The 19120-nt window shown below is 41.6% G+C and overlaps 1 protein-coding gene across 4 annotated transcripts in view; it reads left to right on the top strand.

Moving 5' to 3' along the window:
• Nucleotides 1-19120, top strand: part of ADAM23 (ADAM metallopeptidase domain 23) — a 142526-nt gene that overhangs the window by 98851 nt on the left and 24555 nt on the right. For all 4 annotated transcript variants that reach the window (XM_075608535.1, XM_075608533.1, XM_075608532.1 and 1 more), the window contains exons 14-22: nt 161-209; nt 1515-1614; nt 2332-2403; nt 3997-4083; nt 6794-6874; nt 14475-14525; nt 16141-16204; nt 17384-17489; nt 18368-18487. In XM_075608535.1, the coding sequence (XP_075464650.1) occupies nt 161-209; nt 1515-1614; nt 2332-2403; nt 3997-4083; nt 6794-6874; nt 14475-14525; nt 16141-16204; nt 17384-17489; nt 18368-18487 (730 nt within the window). The remainder of the gene's footprint in view (nt 1-160; nt 210-1514; nt 1615-2331; nt 2404-3996; nt 4084-6793; nt 6875-14474; nt 14526-16140; nt 16205-17383; nt 17490-18367; nt 18488-19120) is intronic.

Here is a 19120-nt window from a genome sequence, read left to right as displayed (position 1 = left end):
CGGCATAATTGTGTAAGTACCTGGTCTCCCGTGACGGTAGTTGCTGCTTTCCAATACAGTACCTCTCCATATAATTAGCTCTAATGTTTTCTCATTCTGTCTCTCTTTCTCTTTTATCTCTTCGGATGCTCCTTGTTTCTGGTTTTCTTTTCATGAGAAGAATGTGACTGCACAGATTCCTGGGGTGGTTGCATCATGGAGGAGACTGGGTATGTTGGTGGGGTCAAGCAAAGCAGATAGCTTCATGTATGTGATACTTAGTGTGATCATTTCAATGACTATACATTCAAAATCTTGAGCTCTGCAGTTTATACAGTGTATGATGATAGAGAGCCCGAAACATATACTTGGGTAAGGTATGCATGGCTTGCTTGATACATAATTCCCAGGGCGACCCAGATTAGAAGGAGCTGGCACTGGGATTCAAAGTGGGCTCTTTGGTGGATAGGTATGAAACTGGAGCACTGCTTCAAAAACAGGTGAAAAAATATGTGTCATTTTGAGTTTGTGTCGTCAACGTATCAAGTACGTGCAAGACATTTATTGAGATGTCTCAAAAGTTGTACCTACAGTTTAATTGGTGCAGTTTGCTTTTCTTTTAGCATCAGATAAATCTACCAGGTCTAACCTAGATAAATCTAACTTCTGCTCTGAGGAGATCTGTGCCAAATGTAAGAAGCAGGATGGACAAGCTTCATATTTATGTCTCTGGCACAGATCGCTTACCACTAGACAACCCCTCATTATGTCTAACATTATATATTAGGACCAATCTTATATCAACAGAGAAAGAGAAGGGCTACAGAAAAACGTCATGCTTTGAAACTGGAGGGTGGGAGGCTCAGGCAAATGGGATAAAGGGAGGAATAGCTTCCCAGGGTGGTAATACTGTAAGGGAATGAAAAAATGTTTGGGATAGACACAAGGCTATCGGAAATATTAAAGTAAGCACAAGATCTAATGGAGTCTGAGGTTTCACAGTACATAGCAAAATGGGTGGACAAAGTGGGCCGAGTGGGTCATATATTGCCGTCAAATGCTATGTTTGTGTTATGATGAGTAAACTGAGTTAGTGCTTCAGAAGTTGACAAAGCCATACAATTAATACTCAACCCTTTATTACCAGATGTGCCAGAATAACCTTGCATTAATGGCAACAAAGGGGTTGGATTTTTTTTTAAGCAGGGATATCCTGAAAACCTGACCTGTTGGGGGATCTTGAGGACTGGAGTTGAGAACCCCTGCCTTAACCCTTTGAGTGCCCCTAGACATAGCTACTACATCATGGGTTCTGGCCTCTTGCCCGCTGGGTGTCCTGTGATGTAGCAGCTACGTAAAAAAGAAAATGCTCGTTCTCTTAGGGGAGATCACGTCAGCGCAGGATGTGGTCTGCATCCCGTCATCAGTGATGGAGCGATCAGGTGACCACTTCTGTGCATCCCTCCTCGGATTTGGGAAGGCTTCTGGATTAATATAAGTGTTGAAGGGTCTCATTTCTCTTCTCGTTCTTTCAGCGTGTTCCATTCACGGAAGTTTTCCAAGTGCAGCATTGCGGAGTACAAAGAGTTTCTCACCCGTGGAGGGGGTTCCTGCCTTTTTAATAGGCCAACCAAGGTATAGAAAACCTGCAGATGTGATGATCACACTGACTGACCAGCTGTTCCCTGATGCTTAGCAGGAAAATATATCGTTTTCCTACTTTCTACCTGATTAAAAAAATCCCTCATCCCCAAAAATGGCAGTGGATTGTGTTTAAGAGGTTTCGCTTATAGATTATTTCCCTTATACAGTAGCTTCTGCATATACAAATGTAGCTCACTATGTACCATAGTGAGCCATATTATACATGCCTTGAAATGCATTGAGGGTCCCTATGGCAGTTGGCTGTGATTAATAGGCAGAGCTACTAGATACAATGAGTTGTTATTGCATGAGTGTTCTTTATCATTACTGTACTCTTTTCAGTGGAGGGTTTTTGTCACGAGTGTGTGTGTGATGATATTTGGGCTGTGTGCTTGCCCGCCAGCCAACGAATTACGAGCCAGCTCCTGCTCTGTTTTAAATGCTTAAAAGTGAACCAGCTGATATAAGCTTAAAGGGATCCACATTACAGTGAATAGAAGCAAAACGTGATGCACTATTATTGCTCATTTGCATAGCATCACCCAGAATCACTAGCTGTAGTACCATCACAGTATACGGTGTAATTATGGGGTAAGGCAGGTTTGGAGACTTGTCTGAGATATGTAAATGTCCTTACAAGTGTTCTTTATCATTTCTGTGTCTGATTAAATTTATATTGAGCACTTTTATTATATGTCTCTCCATCAGCTGTTTGAAGTGACAGAGTGTGGGAACGGGTACGTAGAGGCAGGAGAAGAGTGCGACTGTGGTTTTCGAATGGTAAGTCAGAACAACGCTCTTGCGAAGCCTCAACCAGAATGGACTGAAACACTCTGCAGCCTTCAGCTTCAAAGCAGTATTTTTCTCACCAGCTGCATGTGTATTTTTTGAGGGCCCTCCAGTAGCAAAAGTATTAATACAAATGTTTTCATGAGATCTGAAACACAAAAACTTACAGTATTAATGTAATAATAGTACGATGAAGGGAGTACAACTATTTTCTGTTATTTATCAATATAACCTGATCTTGTGATTTCTAAGGCTGCGGCCCCAGTACGTTCTTGTGCGCTGCACGAACAAGTACCGCCCCCCAATGGGGCGAGGCCCAGTAGGTGCCTTTGCGCGCATTTGGCAGCTGCGCTCTACTAGCGATTTTTCAAAAGACAGCAAAATTGTGTTTAGAACTTGTGACGGAGGGGTGACCACGCCCCCCACGGCGGTTCGGCCAATGAGGACGAACCATCTGCGTGTGGTCATGGCCACGCCCCTGCAAAATCAGCAACACGCCCCCCCCTTCGCAATTGCCTGCATCTGCCACAGATTGCAGTGAAGCGCTGTGCATGCGCCCTCCCCCCCCGCCGCAAGGCGCGAGTGCTGCAGTGCAGACTGGGACCGCAGCCTTAAGCAGCAATCCTAGCTACAGTACTTATTTTTTTTTTCTTGTTACAGGATACGAAATAGCGTGGGTCAACTCTGGGGAAAGGGAGGGTAAAAATAGTGGGATTGCTGCTTTAAATATATCACGTATACATTTCCATACATAAATACAGAACATACCTTTTAAAAATGGTTACTTGCTGTATTAGCTTTATTACCTTGTGCATTAACATTGGGCTATTCTGGAATTAAGCAATGAAGCACTGTACAATAATTCTCCTCAAAGCAGCAATCTCGCCCATTTGGGGTTCTGATTTTTTTGTACATCCATTGAACCGTGGGGTCCTGCAGAGCTAAGCGAGATATTTACCTGTTTAAACAGTCGTTGCGGCTTCCTGTTGGCCCGTGAGATTTGACAGCAATTTTAATTTCCCTATTTGGGAGGAATACACCAGAAAATAAACCAGTAACTATCTCAGGAACCTGGAGATGCCCAGATCTAAAAAAAAAACCAAAAACGGGTAGCTAGGATTGGTGCTTTAACCCTTTGCGTGTCCCACGTAGTCACTACGTCACCCTCAAAGGGTGTTTTTTACGGGCGCAGGACCCGATGTGCCCAGTGAGGAAACGGAGGTGGAGCAGGACTCCTGCTTCCCAGAAAATGGCCAACGCGGTCACGTGGTCGATATTAAAAGTGGTCAAGTAACTGCACTGTGCCAGAGGGCACACAACGGGTTGAAACACTACAATCACTGGTTAACAACATACAGTTTATTTTATGGAACGGACATCCAAAGGATTAACCTCTTTACTACTGTATATTGCAAAAATGTGTTGCATGAACCTCTCATACTAACATATACATACACATGAAGGAAGTCTGCAGCTGTGAACTGCAACACATTGAGCATAGAAAGACTGATACCCTGGAGTCTGCATGTTAAAATATCAAAGAGTGGTGTTTGCATCCTAATATATATGTGATGTTTCCTCCAGGAGTGTTTTGGAGACTGCTGTAAGAAATGCTCTCTCTCTAATGGAGCTCACTGCAGTGATGGGCCCTGCTGTAACACATCCTGCCTGGTAAGTACTTACAAGACAATGCCCAAGGCCGTTATAGAGGATGGGGGCACTTACTAAGATAAAAGGAAAGTGGTTAATAGCACCAACCATTAAGGCATCTTTTAGAATATGGTACTTTGTAATAAAAAGGCATGGGTAAGTTGCACCAAACATGAAAGTAAACTTTAGGACAAAGTGTGCTAAAGAGCTTACAATCTATGAGGCATGTTGATATTCTGTACGGGGACATTAGGGGTAAGAGAGGGGGTTGCAGTGGTTTGTTGTGCCTGTCCAATGGGGATAGGTACATTTATCTGTGGAGGTAGTGTGCTGATGATTGAAAGCTTGTGAAATGCTTAATTGAGATGTTAAATCTTCAGATGAGGCCTAACGGTGAGGAACGTTCGTGATGCAAACTAATTTATGCATGTGGCATTTACAGAAAATCGCCTTTCTCTTCCGCCATTTTGTGTTTATGTCTCAGCAGGGGAAGGGAGGGTTGGGGTGTGTCCAAGGAGGCTGTCATGGAGAGAAAGAAAAGTGCAGAGAGGGAGTGACAGAGGGCAGAGTCACAGAAGGGGAGAGACAGCCTATAAAATATATAGATGAATTTATCATTAATGATATAGTGCTACTGGTATAGGTATGTACACCACCATCTGACATGTCTCAGTCTATCAATCATTTCCAGATGGGTCTGGTTACCTGATGGGTATTATCTATATTACAACATACAGTGGGTTAGCAAGGGGAGAGATACCACCTGACCTGTGTCTACTCAGTAATATACAGTCAATCAGTTCCAGTTGGATGAAAGCACTCACCTGTTGGATATATATATATATATATATATATATATATATATATATATATATATATATATATATATACACACACACACCACTTCCGGTGTCATTACAGCAAATGCTTCAGTTGATAGGATAGATCCCTGGCTTCTGGATGGTACTGGCCTGTGGGTAATATTGAGGTCTGGCTAGAGTAGCTTGTTGCCCACAGCCCATGAAGCTGAGCACATCTCTCCCTCCCAGCTGGGAGGAGACATCTCCAACACTCTCTTACCCCATGCAGGGGCAGGCTGGAAACCAACTGAAGGTCTCACCACTAAGGGGCTGAACATCAATCTATAATTTAGGCACTTCCTTCCTGAAGCTCAAAGAGGGGGGGCCCAGCAACAGTACCACCATTTTCTATCACAGATCCCTGTGTTATCTCCACTCCTGTCACTCCGGAAGTTAGCATCAGGAGGGGGAAACCCCATAGGATAGCCTGTCACTGTCTACATCTTATTAGAACTTATGCGACAGGACATGTATCACCATCTGATCTGTCCCTGCTCTTTATCGGTAATAAGGAGCAGCCAATAATTTTCAGTTGCTTTCACCTACTGGTTTTATCTATCTTTATATACATACAGTCTATAAGGATCCCTAGAGATCCAATATACCGGCATAGCACAAGTGATAATCACAAAAAAATGGTTTATTGGGTCCAAAATGCACACATATTTTTCCAGTTTGTCTCTCTCTCTCTCTCTCTCTCTCTCTCTCTCTCTCTCTCTCTCTCTCTCTCTCTCTCTCTCTCTCTCTCTCTCTCTCTCTCTCTCTCTCTCTCTCTCTGTCACACTTTCTCTCTCTCTCTGTCTCTCTCTCTGTCTCTGTCTCTCTCACCCTCTGTCTCTCTCACCCTCTGTCTCTCTCACCCTCTGTCTCTCTCACCCTGTCTCTCTCACCCTCTGTCTCTCTCACCCTCTGTCTCTCTCACCCTCTGTCTCTCTCACCCTCTGTCTCTCTCACCCTCTGTCTCTCTCACCTTCTGTCTCTCTCATCTCTCTCTCTCTCTCACCCTCTCTCTCTCACCCTCTCTCTCTCTACCCTCTCTCTCTCTCACCCTCTCTCTCTCTCTCTCTCTCTCTCTCTCTCTCTCTCTCTCTCTCTCTCTCTCTCCTCTCTCTCTCTCTCTCTCTCTCTCTCTCTCTCTCTCTCTCTCTCTCTCTCTCTCTCTCTCTCTCTCGACCTCATTCTGTTCTTTGCTGGACTTGGATACAGGCATAACAAACATTATATTTATTATCATTATTTTTTCTAAATAGTTTGTAAATAGCATGAATGCTTGCATAGAAAGCAAGATTAACCCCCCCCCCCCCCCCCCCCGCATGATCCCAAACCAGCAGAGTTTTGGCAAAATCGAACAACAAAAACAATTTCGAACCAAAACACAGGGTTAAGGGTACATCTTTAGTTACAATGCAGTGAAAACCTTGTATTTGTCATTATTACTCTGTGCCCAGGACATACTTGAAAACGAGAGGCAACTCTCAATGTATTACTTTATGGTAAAACATTTTACTAATAAATAAAACGGTTAACAAATACTGTACAAGTCTCAATGTTTGTTTCAGAATTTTCAACAGAAATCCCACGTATCAAACATTTTTCATTTTTTTGTATCTTCCCATAAGGGGAACTGTCATAATTACTCAAAGTAGAACACTTGGTGATTTAGACGTTAAGGAGTCATCTTACAGAGGTTGTAGAATATGCTAATAGTGAACAAGAATGTGGCACTTCTGCTTATACCTGTGACATGGGCATTCCAGGTGATATCATGTTCATTCATGACATCCTCTCTCGAAACAACCTTTAAATTGAATAATGTTGCAGAATAGAAATGCTCTTTGCTATCTTCACGTGTACAACACTTTACCTTGCAGTTCCTGCCACGGGAGTATGACTGTCGCTACGCAGTGAATGGATGTGACATCACAGAACACTGCACAGGAGACTCGGGGCAGGTACAGAACTGTATTATATTTCCACTGTTTGCTCTGGGCACTGAAACAATGAACATCGTATGTACTGAATGCCAATAAATATGCCCGTTGCTTTTAACCAGTGTTGTTGGCAGGGGTTCCAGAGGAGACAATTGTTAATGGTGCATACTATACAGGCTTCAAACGTGATCATTTTGTTCAACACATTTTTAATGTTATCGTTCAAAAGGTATAGAATATGACATTGCACTGGTATAATGCATCATTTATAACATTATAACAATGAAGTCAGTGATTTATAAAATATTCCCTAGTACGTGATCATTCTTTTAGATATTTAGGAGTTAGGGGTCATAATACATTTTTAAAGCTGTAATCCTACCCGTTTATACTGTTTTGGACAGCATTGGAAGTGTGGTGTTTCCACAGTTGACAATTTTAGCTCTGGGGACAACCAGATCCCTGACCTTCTTACCAGTTTTTCTTCCTGGATTTTTGAAAGATGGCGTTCATGGGCATCCAATAGGAAGTGGCAGTGTCACTACTTTGATGATGTTGCGGTTTCCTATTGGCCGTGGGGCCTGGGAGATTTGGCAGCTATTTTGATTTCCCTGAAGGGAGTTATGACACAGCAAGTAAACTGATATCGGAAACAGGGAGGAGATGGGGGGGAGGGGGGGTTCCCGGAGCTAAAATAAGCGGGTTTCAGCTACTGAGGTCCCCCCAGTTAGAATGTTGTAAAATCGCTTCTTTAAATGGCTCTGCTGTTCTATAAAGGTTGAAAACCACTTAATGGGGTGATCCCTCCTAGGACCAAAGTGTATTAATGTCAGTGACATGTTCAAGGGGACCAAAGTGATTGGGTGATTGATGCCATTTTTCCAAGTTTTTTTTTAAATGAATTGCATTTATTAATGTTATTATGTAAACATGGTGACTGAGACTTGGGATAGGTTTGATTTTCATAGTCTACTCCCTTTTTTCTGATGTCACGGTGTTCAACAAGAGTTTGCACAGGCAAACTCCTTTTCTCCCATTATTATCTTTATTGTCTCTCTGAGAATTGAGGATGTAGTGGGATAAGGGTAAAAAAACAAAAAAAAACACTTGATTGACAAATACTCCCCGATTCAAAATCCCCTAAGTAATTCAATCTGTAATTAGTTTCCAAAAAAATGTAAGATGACAAATCTTTATTATAAGCATGGTTAGATTTGGCCAAATTACACTGTCCCAAGTGAACAGAATTTTCTGTGAAAGATTTCGTCAAACTAAAAAAGGCTAATAATCGTGCTAAATCAGTCTTAGAATTTGTATAATGCTAAATTTATGTGGGATTTTGCCAGACATTGAGCGAATTGGCATCACATGGAATTTTACCAATCCGAAAGTACACAAAATTACTCAAAGTGGGTACGCTTTATAAACTGTCTTGTGACTTGCTACATTTGCTTCTGTGTTGGGTGTGTGTTAGCATGACCAGAAGTGGGAGGTTGTAGGAGAGAGAAAGAAAGTGAGATTAAGAGGATTATTCTGTATCAACCGAAGTGACCCATTGTGCTGTTTTTCTAAAGAATATTGCCCGAAGCTGACGCTTACCATCCAAAGCCACCTATTGACTTCAAAGGGAGTTTTCGTCCATCTAGGACTATATTGAATTACCTCCTTAGTGATTTCTGTTTGAATAGTGTGTATGGTGAGTGATAGTGTGTTAGCGAGTGTGTTAGTGTTATTTGTGACTGCTGTGAGTGTGAGTGACTGAGAGTGAGTGATCAAAAAAATGAAAACATTAAAAAAAACAACTGTTCTCCACTACATGGTGTTACATTTCATTTTAGTTAGTTAAGTTATAGTTAAATATAGTTATACAGTATATAGATTATTTGGTGAAGTAAGTTAGTTAACTAGTAGTTAGTTAGTTAGTTCATTTTGTAAACTAAGTTACTTAGTTATAGTTACAGTTTGACAGCCAGTTAGTTTTAATTTTTAAAGTTGTATTGTGTCCCCCCCACCCCCCTCCCCCCGTGTTTGGGAGTAGTTAGGGCCAGATTCACAAACCTACATTAACTTAGGGCTCATAACGTGACCTTACCTTCAACAGCAGCAGCCATTATTTTCCCTGAGGTTAACATGTGTCCACAAAGCTAATTATGTGCGAAAGGAACGGCTGAAATACGTCTCATTAGTGTAGCGCATTAATGAGTAGTATCCAATAAAGTCACCCTAAGTACATCTTAGTCATCCAGACCCTGAAATATGGGTTCTGCGGCAGCAGCAGTAGAGTTCTTATATACCTCCCAAAACACTCCTTTATACAACATGAGACCTGTGATCAATTCTAATGTTCAAATTAGCATATTTCTCAGGTATCTCAGGTGTGTTCACAAGTATCTCTCCCCTTATATAAGTGTTTTGGGTTGTATATAAGTCAACAGGTACTCTAGTAATATAAGACCATCTCTCTCTCTTCCCCCAACCACCTCTCCCCCATCCCGTGGGAAGACAGTCCGTAAGGGTGAAAAGGTGAGTGAGGGATGAGCCTCCAAACGGGAAGCCCACATTTTTGAGCAAGAGGCAAATTAGGAAAATACTGGGTTGGCATCCTCCATCATGTTCCTTGCCATCATCAGGATGCGTCTCTCCTGTGGGCCCTAAGAGTAGTATACCACACCACCCCTAGTCATGATAAATGCAACTATTTATTGTACTATTTATTATTTATGTATTTAAACTATTTATTGTCCAACTAGTACTTTTCATGAATGGTGGCTGCTGCCAGTGTCCTACTGACACTGTGCTCCTGCAATTGCTGTGCTGACACTTCCCATTTAGGTCATAGAAATGGATGGTACAATACTCCTTTGGAGCTATTCTGCTATACAGCAGCTCTAAGTTTCATGATCTCAATGAGGGGCAGTCCTGTTTTGTGTGCATACAGTAAATTCTATAACTCTTGTTATTCATAGCAGGATGCATGACACATGGAACAGGTGGTGTCGTATTGTTGCATTATATACTATATGTTTGACATCATCCTGATATTAAATTATTAATGAGTGGGTAGCCTCATTTGGCATACATTGGCTGGCAAATAAAACTACGGATACTTGTAGTTAGGAAAGGAGAGTAAAGTGCACGCTGTCCCAGAAATCTCTGTAGATTCCAAAGAGGGGATGGTTGTTCCTCTGCTGCTCCAATTCTCCCATGATCGACAGGGTAAACCAGGACATATAAAACAAAAAAGAGTGCAAAATGGAAAAGCACAATAAGTTCCAATACAATAAAATGTTTAAACAGAACAAAATAACACTTACATATAAAACACTTCATGATCCTATTTTATATGTAAGTGTTATTTTGTTCCTTTTATAAATGTTATCGTATTGGAACTTATTGTGTTTTTCCTTTTTGCGCTCTTTTTTGTTTTATATATACTTGTAGTTAGGCCCAAGAGGGTGAACACAGGTATTGGTGGTGGGTATTATTACAGATGGCACAGTGGCACTGATCAGCTGAGCTAAGCTTGGCTCTTACGGTCAGTTCCTGACATGTGGTCTTCCAGTATCAGTTCTGTAACTTGCTGGCAAATCTTAGGTGGCACTATTGATGGTGGTTAGGGCCGATGGCGTGTACATCCATGCTTTTGTTGGGTACTATTACAGGTTGCACATGGGCTCAGCCAGGCTTTCACTGTCAGTCCGAGACATGACACATGTACAGTATATGACGGTTGTTAGCATACATTTGCATGCAAGCCTCAGGTCACAATGGTACTACTAGTAGTGGTGGTTTTGTCCATGATATAGATATTAATGGCTTTGTGCTGCTCATAGAGCTGCTCTAGTATATACAGGGTTGAGTTCTACCAAATTGGTACCTCTGTTTTTGACATACATAGAACAATCCGAGCACTGTACCAACATGGATGTTGTACCAACATAGCTGAACACTTGTTCAGATAGCACACTGACTGTTGGACAGCTTAGGCATTTTGTTGCCAGGCATGTCGACTCAGGCCACATTGCTTTTTTTCCTCACCCAAGTAATTAAGAGGGTCGGCGTTGGGAGGGAAATTAGTTGTTATTTACATATATAACCCTCCATTTTAGTCACCATTACTCCTCCCTTCTCTGTTTTCCGGCTTACACGTTCCATACAGTAATGTGGCAACATGTCCAAGAGAGAACTGCACTGACTAGTTCTATTAACAATAAAACCACCATCACACCCTTTCCCCGTGCCTGGGCTTGTTATGTCACTGTTGACTAGAGATGTGGCCTCATCAAATGACCTCAGTAACCCACACAGTTCCCCCTTCAGATGCCACTGGTTGGGCAACAGTATGCCCCTCTATGAGCTTGGAGTTCTCCATGATGTAGTTATTCATGGTTTTGTGTGGCTCATAAGGCCACTCTAGCACATACAGGGTTGAGTTCCACCAAGGTGGTATCTCTGTTTTCAGCTGGTGCCAGGTTGTTAGATGGCTGCAAGTGAACGAGAGTATTACAAGCTAGGTAGGAGCAGCTAAATTAGGCACAGATTGTTCCAGATGCTGATATGTTCCTGCACTGCACACTGCTCTAAGAAATGGTTAACTTTCAAGTTGACAACATAGGAAAAGCATGGAATAGGGATTAGGTTGCCATGATGTAATGCTGGTTCCATTATCTCTTGCCTCTAGCCCAACCTCCAGGCACCGCTTTGAAAGCCACCGCTTAATAACCCCCTGTAATCTAAAAAGAATATCGGAGGATTTGTGGACTTTCTGGTGAGAACATAAAAGTAGCAGACTCCTAAATATAAGTGCTGCTGCTCCTGCTTACTCCATGACTCTCATTATCACTACTGCCACCCCCTCCAACACCCATTTAGCAAGAGAGAAAAAATAACACCCAGGCGGTGGTAACAGTCACGTAGTTCCCTCCGCCATGTCCACTAGTCCACGTCTATTGTGAGGTACACCATCTTTTTGTGTGTGATCTAGCTAGAGCCGGTTCACTACTCCAAACATCCTATTGGTACAGCCTTAGTAGAAAAATAGGTCCTACTGGGTATTTCTCAGTGAGGCACATTTTAGTAATTCCATAAAGCCTTTATTGTCTACAAAGCAAAAGGGCAGCATATACACTGAAAGCATTTTGGACAATTTGCTATTCAGCAACAGGGCCCTATCATTTGTGCGATGGAACATACACACCCTATCAAAAGCGTTGCAGACAGTGGTTTGTGTGTTGGAGGAGACAGAATTGCTCCATGTGTTTATTTAATGCAGAGGGCCCCTGTCTCTCTTGTGCCTATGCTGCCAACTGCTAGTATCAGCTTGTGCTTCTAATGCAGCCCCCACAGTTTTAGACTCATCACCATCATCAGTAGATCATCATCATCATCAATGCCTTTCACCTGATAGATAACCAGGAATTGAGCTATCCCGCCTCAGAACTGTGCTACTGCTATTGCACTTCTGACTTCTTTCCCATTTAAACCTATGATGATGAGTCAAGTGAAGGGATGCCTCTCAATGGCATAGCACAACAACAGGTGGCAGCACCCTCATCCTCGCCCGCTATATTAAATAAATCTAAACTATTGATTTTTACTTGCATTGAAAAAACAGAGTGCGGCCGGCTGCCCTGACTTAAAGGCTTAGCGGGTGCTGCTGATCAGGAGGGCTAGATGTAGTGTCTGCTGACTTAAGCAACATTGTAGATGCTATCCTGATCATCCCTCTACTTGTACTATTCCTGCTGCACTCTCCACCACTAACATATTCATCATCATTATCATGATACTTCTCCTCCACAACAGTTTTATGTTGTGTAACACTGTGTGCTGCTATTTCTGAGGCTGATGAGATTTTCTTGCCTCTCCCCCCAGTGCCACTACCAGGGACATGCACTCTTGTTGATGATGATGATGATGATGGCAAATTACATGGCATTGGCTGCTGTTGCCCAACAGTATGTGCGCTTTCTGAAGTGGACAATGAAGATGGTGGTGGTGGTGGTGGGCTTCTGTGTTGTTGCTTTTTTACTTTAAAAAATAGAATAGACATTTCAATTTAGCTTTTTGGTGTACTGCTAATAATAGGAGCACTAGTGGTGCTAGTTGTGGTTGCCAATGCGGCCCCCTGCTCACAGAGTGATGGACTATTAACCTCCTCACGATCCTCACCTTCACTGCTGCTACCACCAACACCATTAGCAGTTGTTGGAGCACCAAGGATCACATAATTAACTCCTGCAATACTAGTACCACCATCAGAGTCACTTCCATCCCTTGCTTGTGTAGTTTGTGCACCACACACTTATCATCTTCATCATCATCTACCTCCTCGATCTCTGCCTCGATCTCTCACTTAGCCATTCTCCCTCCACCTTCTCAGTATCGGGAAATAGAAAAGCTAGAGCCCTTTCAGCATCCAACTCTCCATGTTTTGCTGAGGAATATGTCTTTGACATGGTCCTGATCTTTCTCCTTCAACTAGTTTGGCTGGTTTCTTTGCACACCCAGAGGTTGCGGCCTGACTTCATTTAGAAAAAATCCTCCTCCTCCAGCTCCTCAGCAGAGTCCTATTCCCTCTAGCTCACACTAGTAAAACATGCGTTTAGTTGAGCATGGATAGCCACACTTGAAGGCACTTCGAGTGATACCAGCAACATGAAGTTGTTTGTGAGCAAGCTGTTCCACCCTGGTGGTTTGCCTGTATGTCCTGAGTCTGACCTGAAAAAGATAATAATGATGATAAAAGTTTTATTTCTTCTCCTACTAGAAGGCTACGGTGTGTCAAGTACACCTGCTGGTATTTTCTTAGTAACGGTTTCTAATTTTTTTCTCTATGGTCCCACTCATTGATAGTCTTCAATTGTATTATATTACATTAATTGTAAGTGTGCAAAATTAAGAGAATTGAAGAGAAATTAAATGAAATTGCAATGCACAATGACTTTTAAAGGTCAGCGAAATTTGTCGAAATTGCCCAATTTGTGCAAACTTTTTCTCGCAAAATCAATGGTCAATTTTGTATGGTTCGGCACGTGATTCAAAAATTTGCACATCCCTACTGCGCAGCAATACAATGCAATACTTTGGGTGTTCCTTTCATTTGGTTTGGATGATAGTAATGTTCGTGGCCGTGCACACTGTTCCAAATCTAACAAGGACTTCAGCACATTGGTTTTAACGAATTGATTGCGTAATTAAGTGTTAGTATCAAACAGAAGAGTGCGCGCAGGTCTCAGAACCATCAGACAATTTTTCCCCAATATAGCAAGGACACTCCTTCCTGTTGCTCTAGATTCTCCCGCGACCTGCGAGATAAACTAAAGGATCTTGTGTGTCTGTTATTTAGTGTAATCATTACAACTTTATTATGAATAGCTTAATTATTGTACAAACTAAACACACACGCTTGATATGGGCAACAAAGGAAAACAACCCCCCAATTGTTTAGGGTTTAATAAAGTAAAAAATGTATTCAAGAGTGTATGCACGGATCTCAAATCTCATACAGTGGGTAGATATCAATGGTTATAGGTGTGGCCATGTAAATGAGCTCTGTGGCATATGAATACAAATTAATTCTGCAATGTTTATTAAGGATATCTTGTCCCTTCATTTCTAGTGCCCACCCAATCTTCGGAAACAAGACGGATACGCCTGCGATTCCAACCAGGTGAAGTTATAGGACTTACAAAATATGCAAAGTGTTTGGCTTGCTTTCTCCCTTATGGCAATAATTATAATGATGCTTATTTATATGTTCCCTTGATTTACAGTGCATAGCTGCTTCAGCCTACTGTTCTTCTTTCTTCTCAACTATCTTCAGAGCTCCCTAATACCATAACTCTACACTGGCTTTTTTATGCATCCTCTCCTGCCACCTCCAATCAAGCCTCACATTGGGCCATATTTACTAAGCATTGCTAAGCGTAAGGCACCTTACAACCCATTCATTGAAATTTTCCTTAAGGTGCCTTACGTCTTAGCACAGCTTGGGTAACATGACCCATATTGTCTATACATCTTCTGTCTTTCAACACCTTGAAGTCTTTGATGCACATTTCAATATTCTATTCTTAATGACCTATCACATACCCTCCTCTTTCGCTTTTTCACCTTTTTCTTTACCCTAATGTTGTATCAAAGTCTGAAAATCTTGTCATTAAATGTATGTATGTATGTATGTATGTCTTTATTTGTATAGCGCCATAAAATGTACATAGCGCTTCACAGTAGTAATACATGTCATATAAATAACAAATATAAATAACAGATCATGGGAATAAGTGCTTCAGACATACTGTAAGAGTAACATTAAGGAAGGAGTCCCTGCTCCGAGGAGCTTACAATCTAATTGGTAGGTAGGGAGAACGTACAGAGACAGTAGGAAGGAATACTAGTAAGTGCGTCTGCAGGGGGCCAAGCTTTGTGTCATGTGTCCATGATTATCCAGTGCTACTCATATGCTTCTTTAAGCAGATGTGTCTTAAGGTGGGTCTTAAAGGTGGATAGCGAGGGGGCTAGTCGGGTATTGAGGGGAAGGGCATTCCAGAGGTGTGGGGCAGAAAGTGAGAAAGGTTTAAGGCGGGAGAGAACTTTAGATACAAAGGTGATAGAAAGAAGACATCCTTGAGAAGAACGCAAGAGTCGTGATGGTGCATAGCGAGAAATTAGGGCTGAGATGTAATGAGGGGCAGAAGAATGTAAAGCTTTAAAAGTGAGCAGTAGAATTGAGTGTGAGATACGCGATTTAATCGGAAGCCAGGAGAGGGATTTCAGCAGGGGAGACGCTGAGACAGATTTAGTAAAGAGTAGAGTGATTCTGGTAGCAGTGTTTAGGATAGATTGTAGGGGAGACAGGTGAGAGGTAGGAAGGCCGGACAGCAGGAGGTTGCAGTAATCGAGACGTGAGAGAATGAGGGCCTGAGTCAGAGTTTTGGCAGTTAAATAACAGAGGAAAGGGCGTATCTTTGTGATATTGCGGAGGAAAAAGCGACAAGTTTTAGAAACGTTTTGAATATGAGAGGAGAATGAGAGAGAGGAATCAATTGTGACCCCTAGGCATTAAATAAACAGTATAAAAAGTAACTTGTATTCATGGCTGGGATTTATCGTGCCGTTCCATTGCTATTTTAATAGATAAGAATAACTTGTAGTTTCTTATTCTTAACTTTGATATTTCTCATAGATGTTTCCTCTCAATCTGTATATCTCATCAAATTTTGCTTCCATTTCTTATTTGTAAAGCCGTATTTTCAGTGCGTAATATGAATATATTTGTGTTTTAGGGACGCTGTTATAATGGAGAGTGCAAAACAAGAGACAATCAATGCAAATACATCTGGGGTTCCAGTACGTTAGTATATTCTTCTGTCTCATACTTTTCACATTCTTTCTTACTTTTCAAGTCATTATTTAAAAAATATATTTTTAAATGTTAGAATTTAAAAAAAGTTACACACTATTGTATTGTAATTTTAAATTATGGAAATGAAATGAAAATAGTATCTATAAATATATATTTAACGTTGATAATATTTATATAAAAAGAAAAGAGAAACTGTAAGTGTGTAAATAATAAGGTAGCGGTAATGTGTACCCCCAGTACTATTGGACTTTGTTCAGCGCCTGGAAATAGATGTGATAGAAATTCAAAATATGAGGGGACGGGGGGGGGGGGGGGAGAGGGGGTGGGTCTATAGCAGGCCTGCACAACTCCAGTCCTCGAGGGCCACAAACAGGCCAGGTGTTCAGGATATCCCTAAATCAGCACAGCTGGCTCAATTAGTGGCTCAGTCATACTGATCCACTAATTGAGCCAGCTGTGCTGAAGTAGGGATATCCTAAAAACCTGGCCTGTTTGCGGCCCTCGAGGACTGGAGTTGTTATAACGCAAATGCAGGTAGAAAAGAACGTAACGCTTCAAAGCAAACTTCTTCCCGCACTTTTTGTTATGATTGTACATCTACACAACAGCCTGAATTAGTGCTGTATAGTGTGGCGGATTTCACATTTTGATGCCCATAGGCACTTACCTTTTTTTCTACCCAAGCCGCCTCCTCCTTCTGCAGCACTGTGGCCTCAAACGACACCGCAACATCACGTGACGATATGTTTCCATGACAACGCAACACCATGTGACGGCAAGTTGTCATGGTAACACGTGGCCATATGATGTCGCAGCATAATTTGATGCAGCAATGCTACAGAAGGAGGAGGGCGGAAAGTAAGAGACATTTACAGAGTCCCCTCGCTCTCCCCCGGGAGTCAGTGCGGAAGAGAATGGGGCCTCTCTATATGGAGAGCGGGGGGAGAAAAAAACTGAAATTTTCCTGCCCCAAAATCTGCCACTGGCTGTATGTTTGAACGTTCAGAGCAGGAGGTGCTACAGTAGTTACCGGACAATGTACGGTTTTGGTGAATGGAGCATTGGTATCGTGTCATAACCCTGACATGTAATCGATGACATTAGCACATCTGTTGCAGTTTGTGTGCTGATTCCTCCCAATTCCTCTTTTACCGCCACATCAGAAGCTGCAGGTTCGGACAAGTTCTGTTACGAGAAGCTGAACACGGAAGGCACAGAGAAAGGAAACTGCGGGAAAGAGGGAGACCGTTGGGTGCAGTGCAGCAAACAGTAAGTTAGAAAAGCAGGAGATGGAGTAATGTTGAATGGCTAGACCATAAAAATGAGGAGCAATAGAAAAGAAGAGGCTTGACGTTTTAGGGGTAAATTCTATATAGTCCGAAGTAGCCATTTGGGCTTTTTTGGGCCGAAAATCCCAATAGATGCCAATGGGGATTTTTGTCCAAAAATGGCTTTAAGTGCAGCTTCAGACTATATTATATGTATCCCATAGACACTATTTTACTGTTATCGTTATGATCATTATTATTGTTTATTGGTAAGGCAACACCATATTCTACAGTTCAGCACTACGAGATGAACAGCAGAGTATTACAATGTAAGAAGAAAAAAATATATACAGGTTAACAAAAACGTTTAGCTCCTGTAGGATAACATGGTTATCCCATTAACAATGTAATTATCTACAGCTGCTGCCAGTGAAAAGAAAGGGGCTAAATGAATCATATACAGTTCACTAACCCCCAGCCAAAGGGGGTCATTGCTCAAGCATTGATGAGGTTAAAGTGGAATTATTGGTAAGGTGTGCTCCCGGGAACATTATAGTCCATACATTGGCTTAGTTAGGTAAGATTGAGGACCATATTTTTACTAAGTGGTGCTCTGTCAAACGAGTACCTCCTTCACTGAAAGGTTACTTACAGCAAACCATAACTGAGTCATTAGCGGCCTTGATCCCAAAGCATTGCCATTAAAAACGCAATCTATGCAGCAGAACTATTAAAACTATTCTCCTCCTGGTGTTGCCTTTTAGCAAAAGAAATGTATTCATGGAACCAGACAGGCAGTCTGCCGCAATAGCACTGCCACACTATGGAATTGCCATCAGTCCTAATGGTTCCTTTTTCCTATGTATCTTTGTGTTGCAGCGATGTGTTCTGTGGTTTTTTGCTGTGTGCAAATGTATCCAGAATCCCTCGTATTGGCCAGTTACAGGGGGATATACCACCAACTTTCGTTAATCATCAAGGGAGAGTGGTGGACTGCAGGTAACACAGAGACGCTGAAATGTATGGAGCATTTACTGAGCTACTGTACCTGAAACCAGTGCTGACTAGTCAGCAATTTCTTATGTCAGATTGAGTTAGAGAGAAATGTATACTGTATGTACTGTTTGTGTGTGTGTGTATATATATATATATATATATATATATATATATATATATATATATATATATATATATATATAAAACATATTACCATCCTTGCGTCAGGCAAAAAAGAGGCAGCACTCACTTCGAGGTTCCGTTCCAGAGCCGAAACGTCGGGATTGGTTGTCTGCCTACACATGCCTGAATACACATTTTATTCCCTGGAAGTGAGTGCTGCCTCTTTTTTTGCCTGACGCAAGGATGGTAATATGTTTTGTTTATTTTTATGGGACTAGCACAACCACTGTTTTTCACTGTATAGAGTGCCAGCTGCTTGTTTTTGTTATATATATATATATATATATATATATATATATATATATATATATAGCTTTCAAAATATCACCGTTGGATATTGATAGATGAATTGCAATTAAAATGTGATGGGTAGAGATAGATGTGGGCGTGTATAAAAAAAATATACAGTACACACATGTATATGCAACAAAATAAGCACTTGTTAATGTCGGA

This window comes from Ascaphus truei, chromosome 7 (genome assembly GCF_040206685.1).
Source record: "Ascaphus truei isolate aAscTru1 chromosome 7, aAscTru1.hap1, whole genome shotgun sequence".
NCBI classification, from domain to species: domain Eukaryota; kingdom Metazoa; phylum Chordata; class Amphibia; order Anura; family Ascaphidae; genus Ascaphus; species Ascaphus truei.
This window is presented reverse-complemented; position numbering and strand designations above follow the sequence as displayed.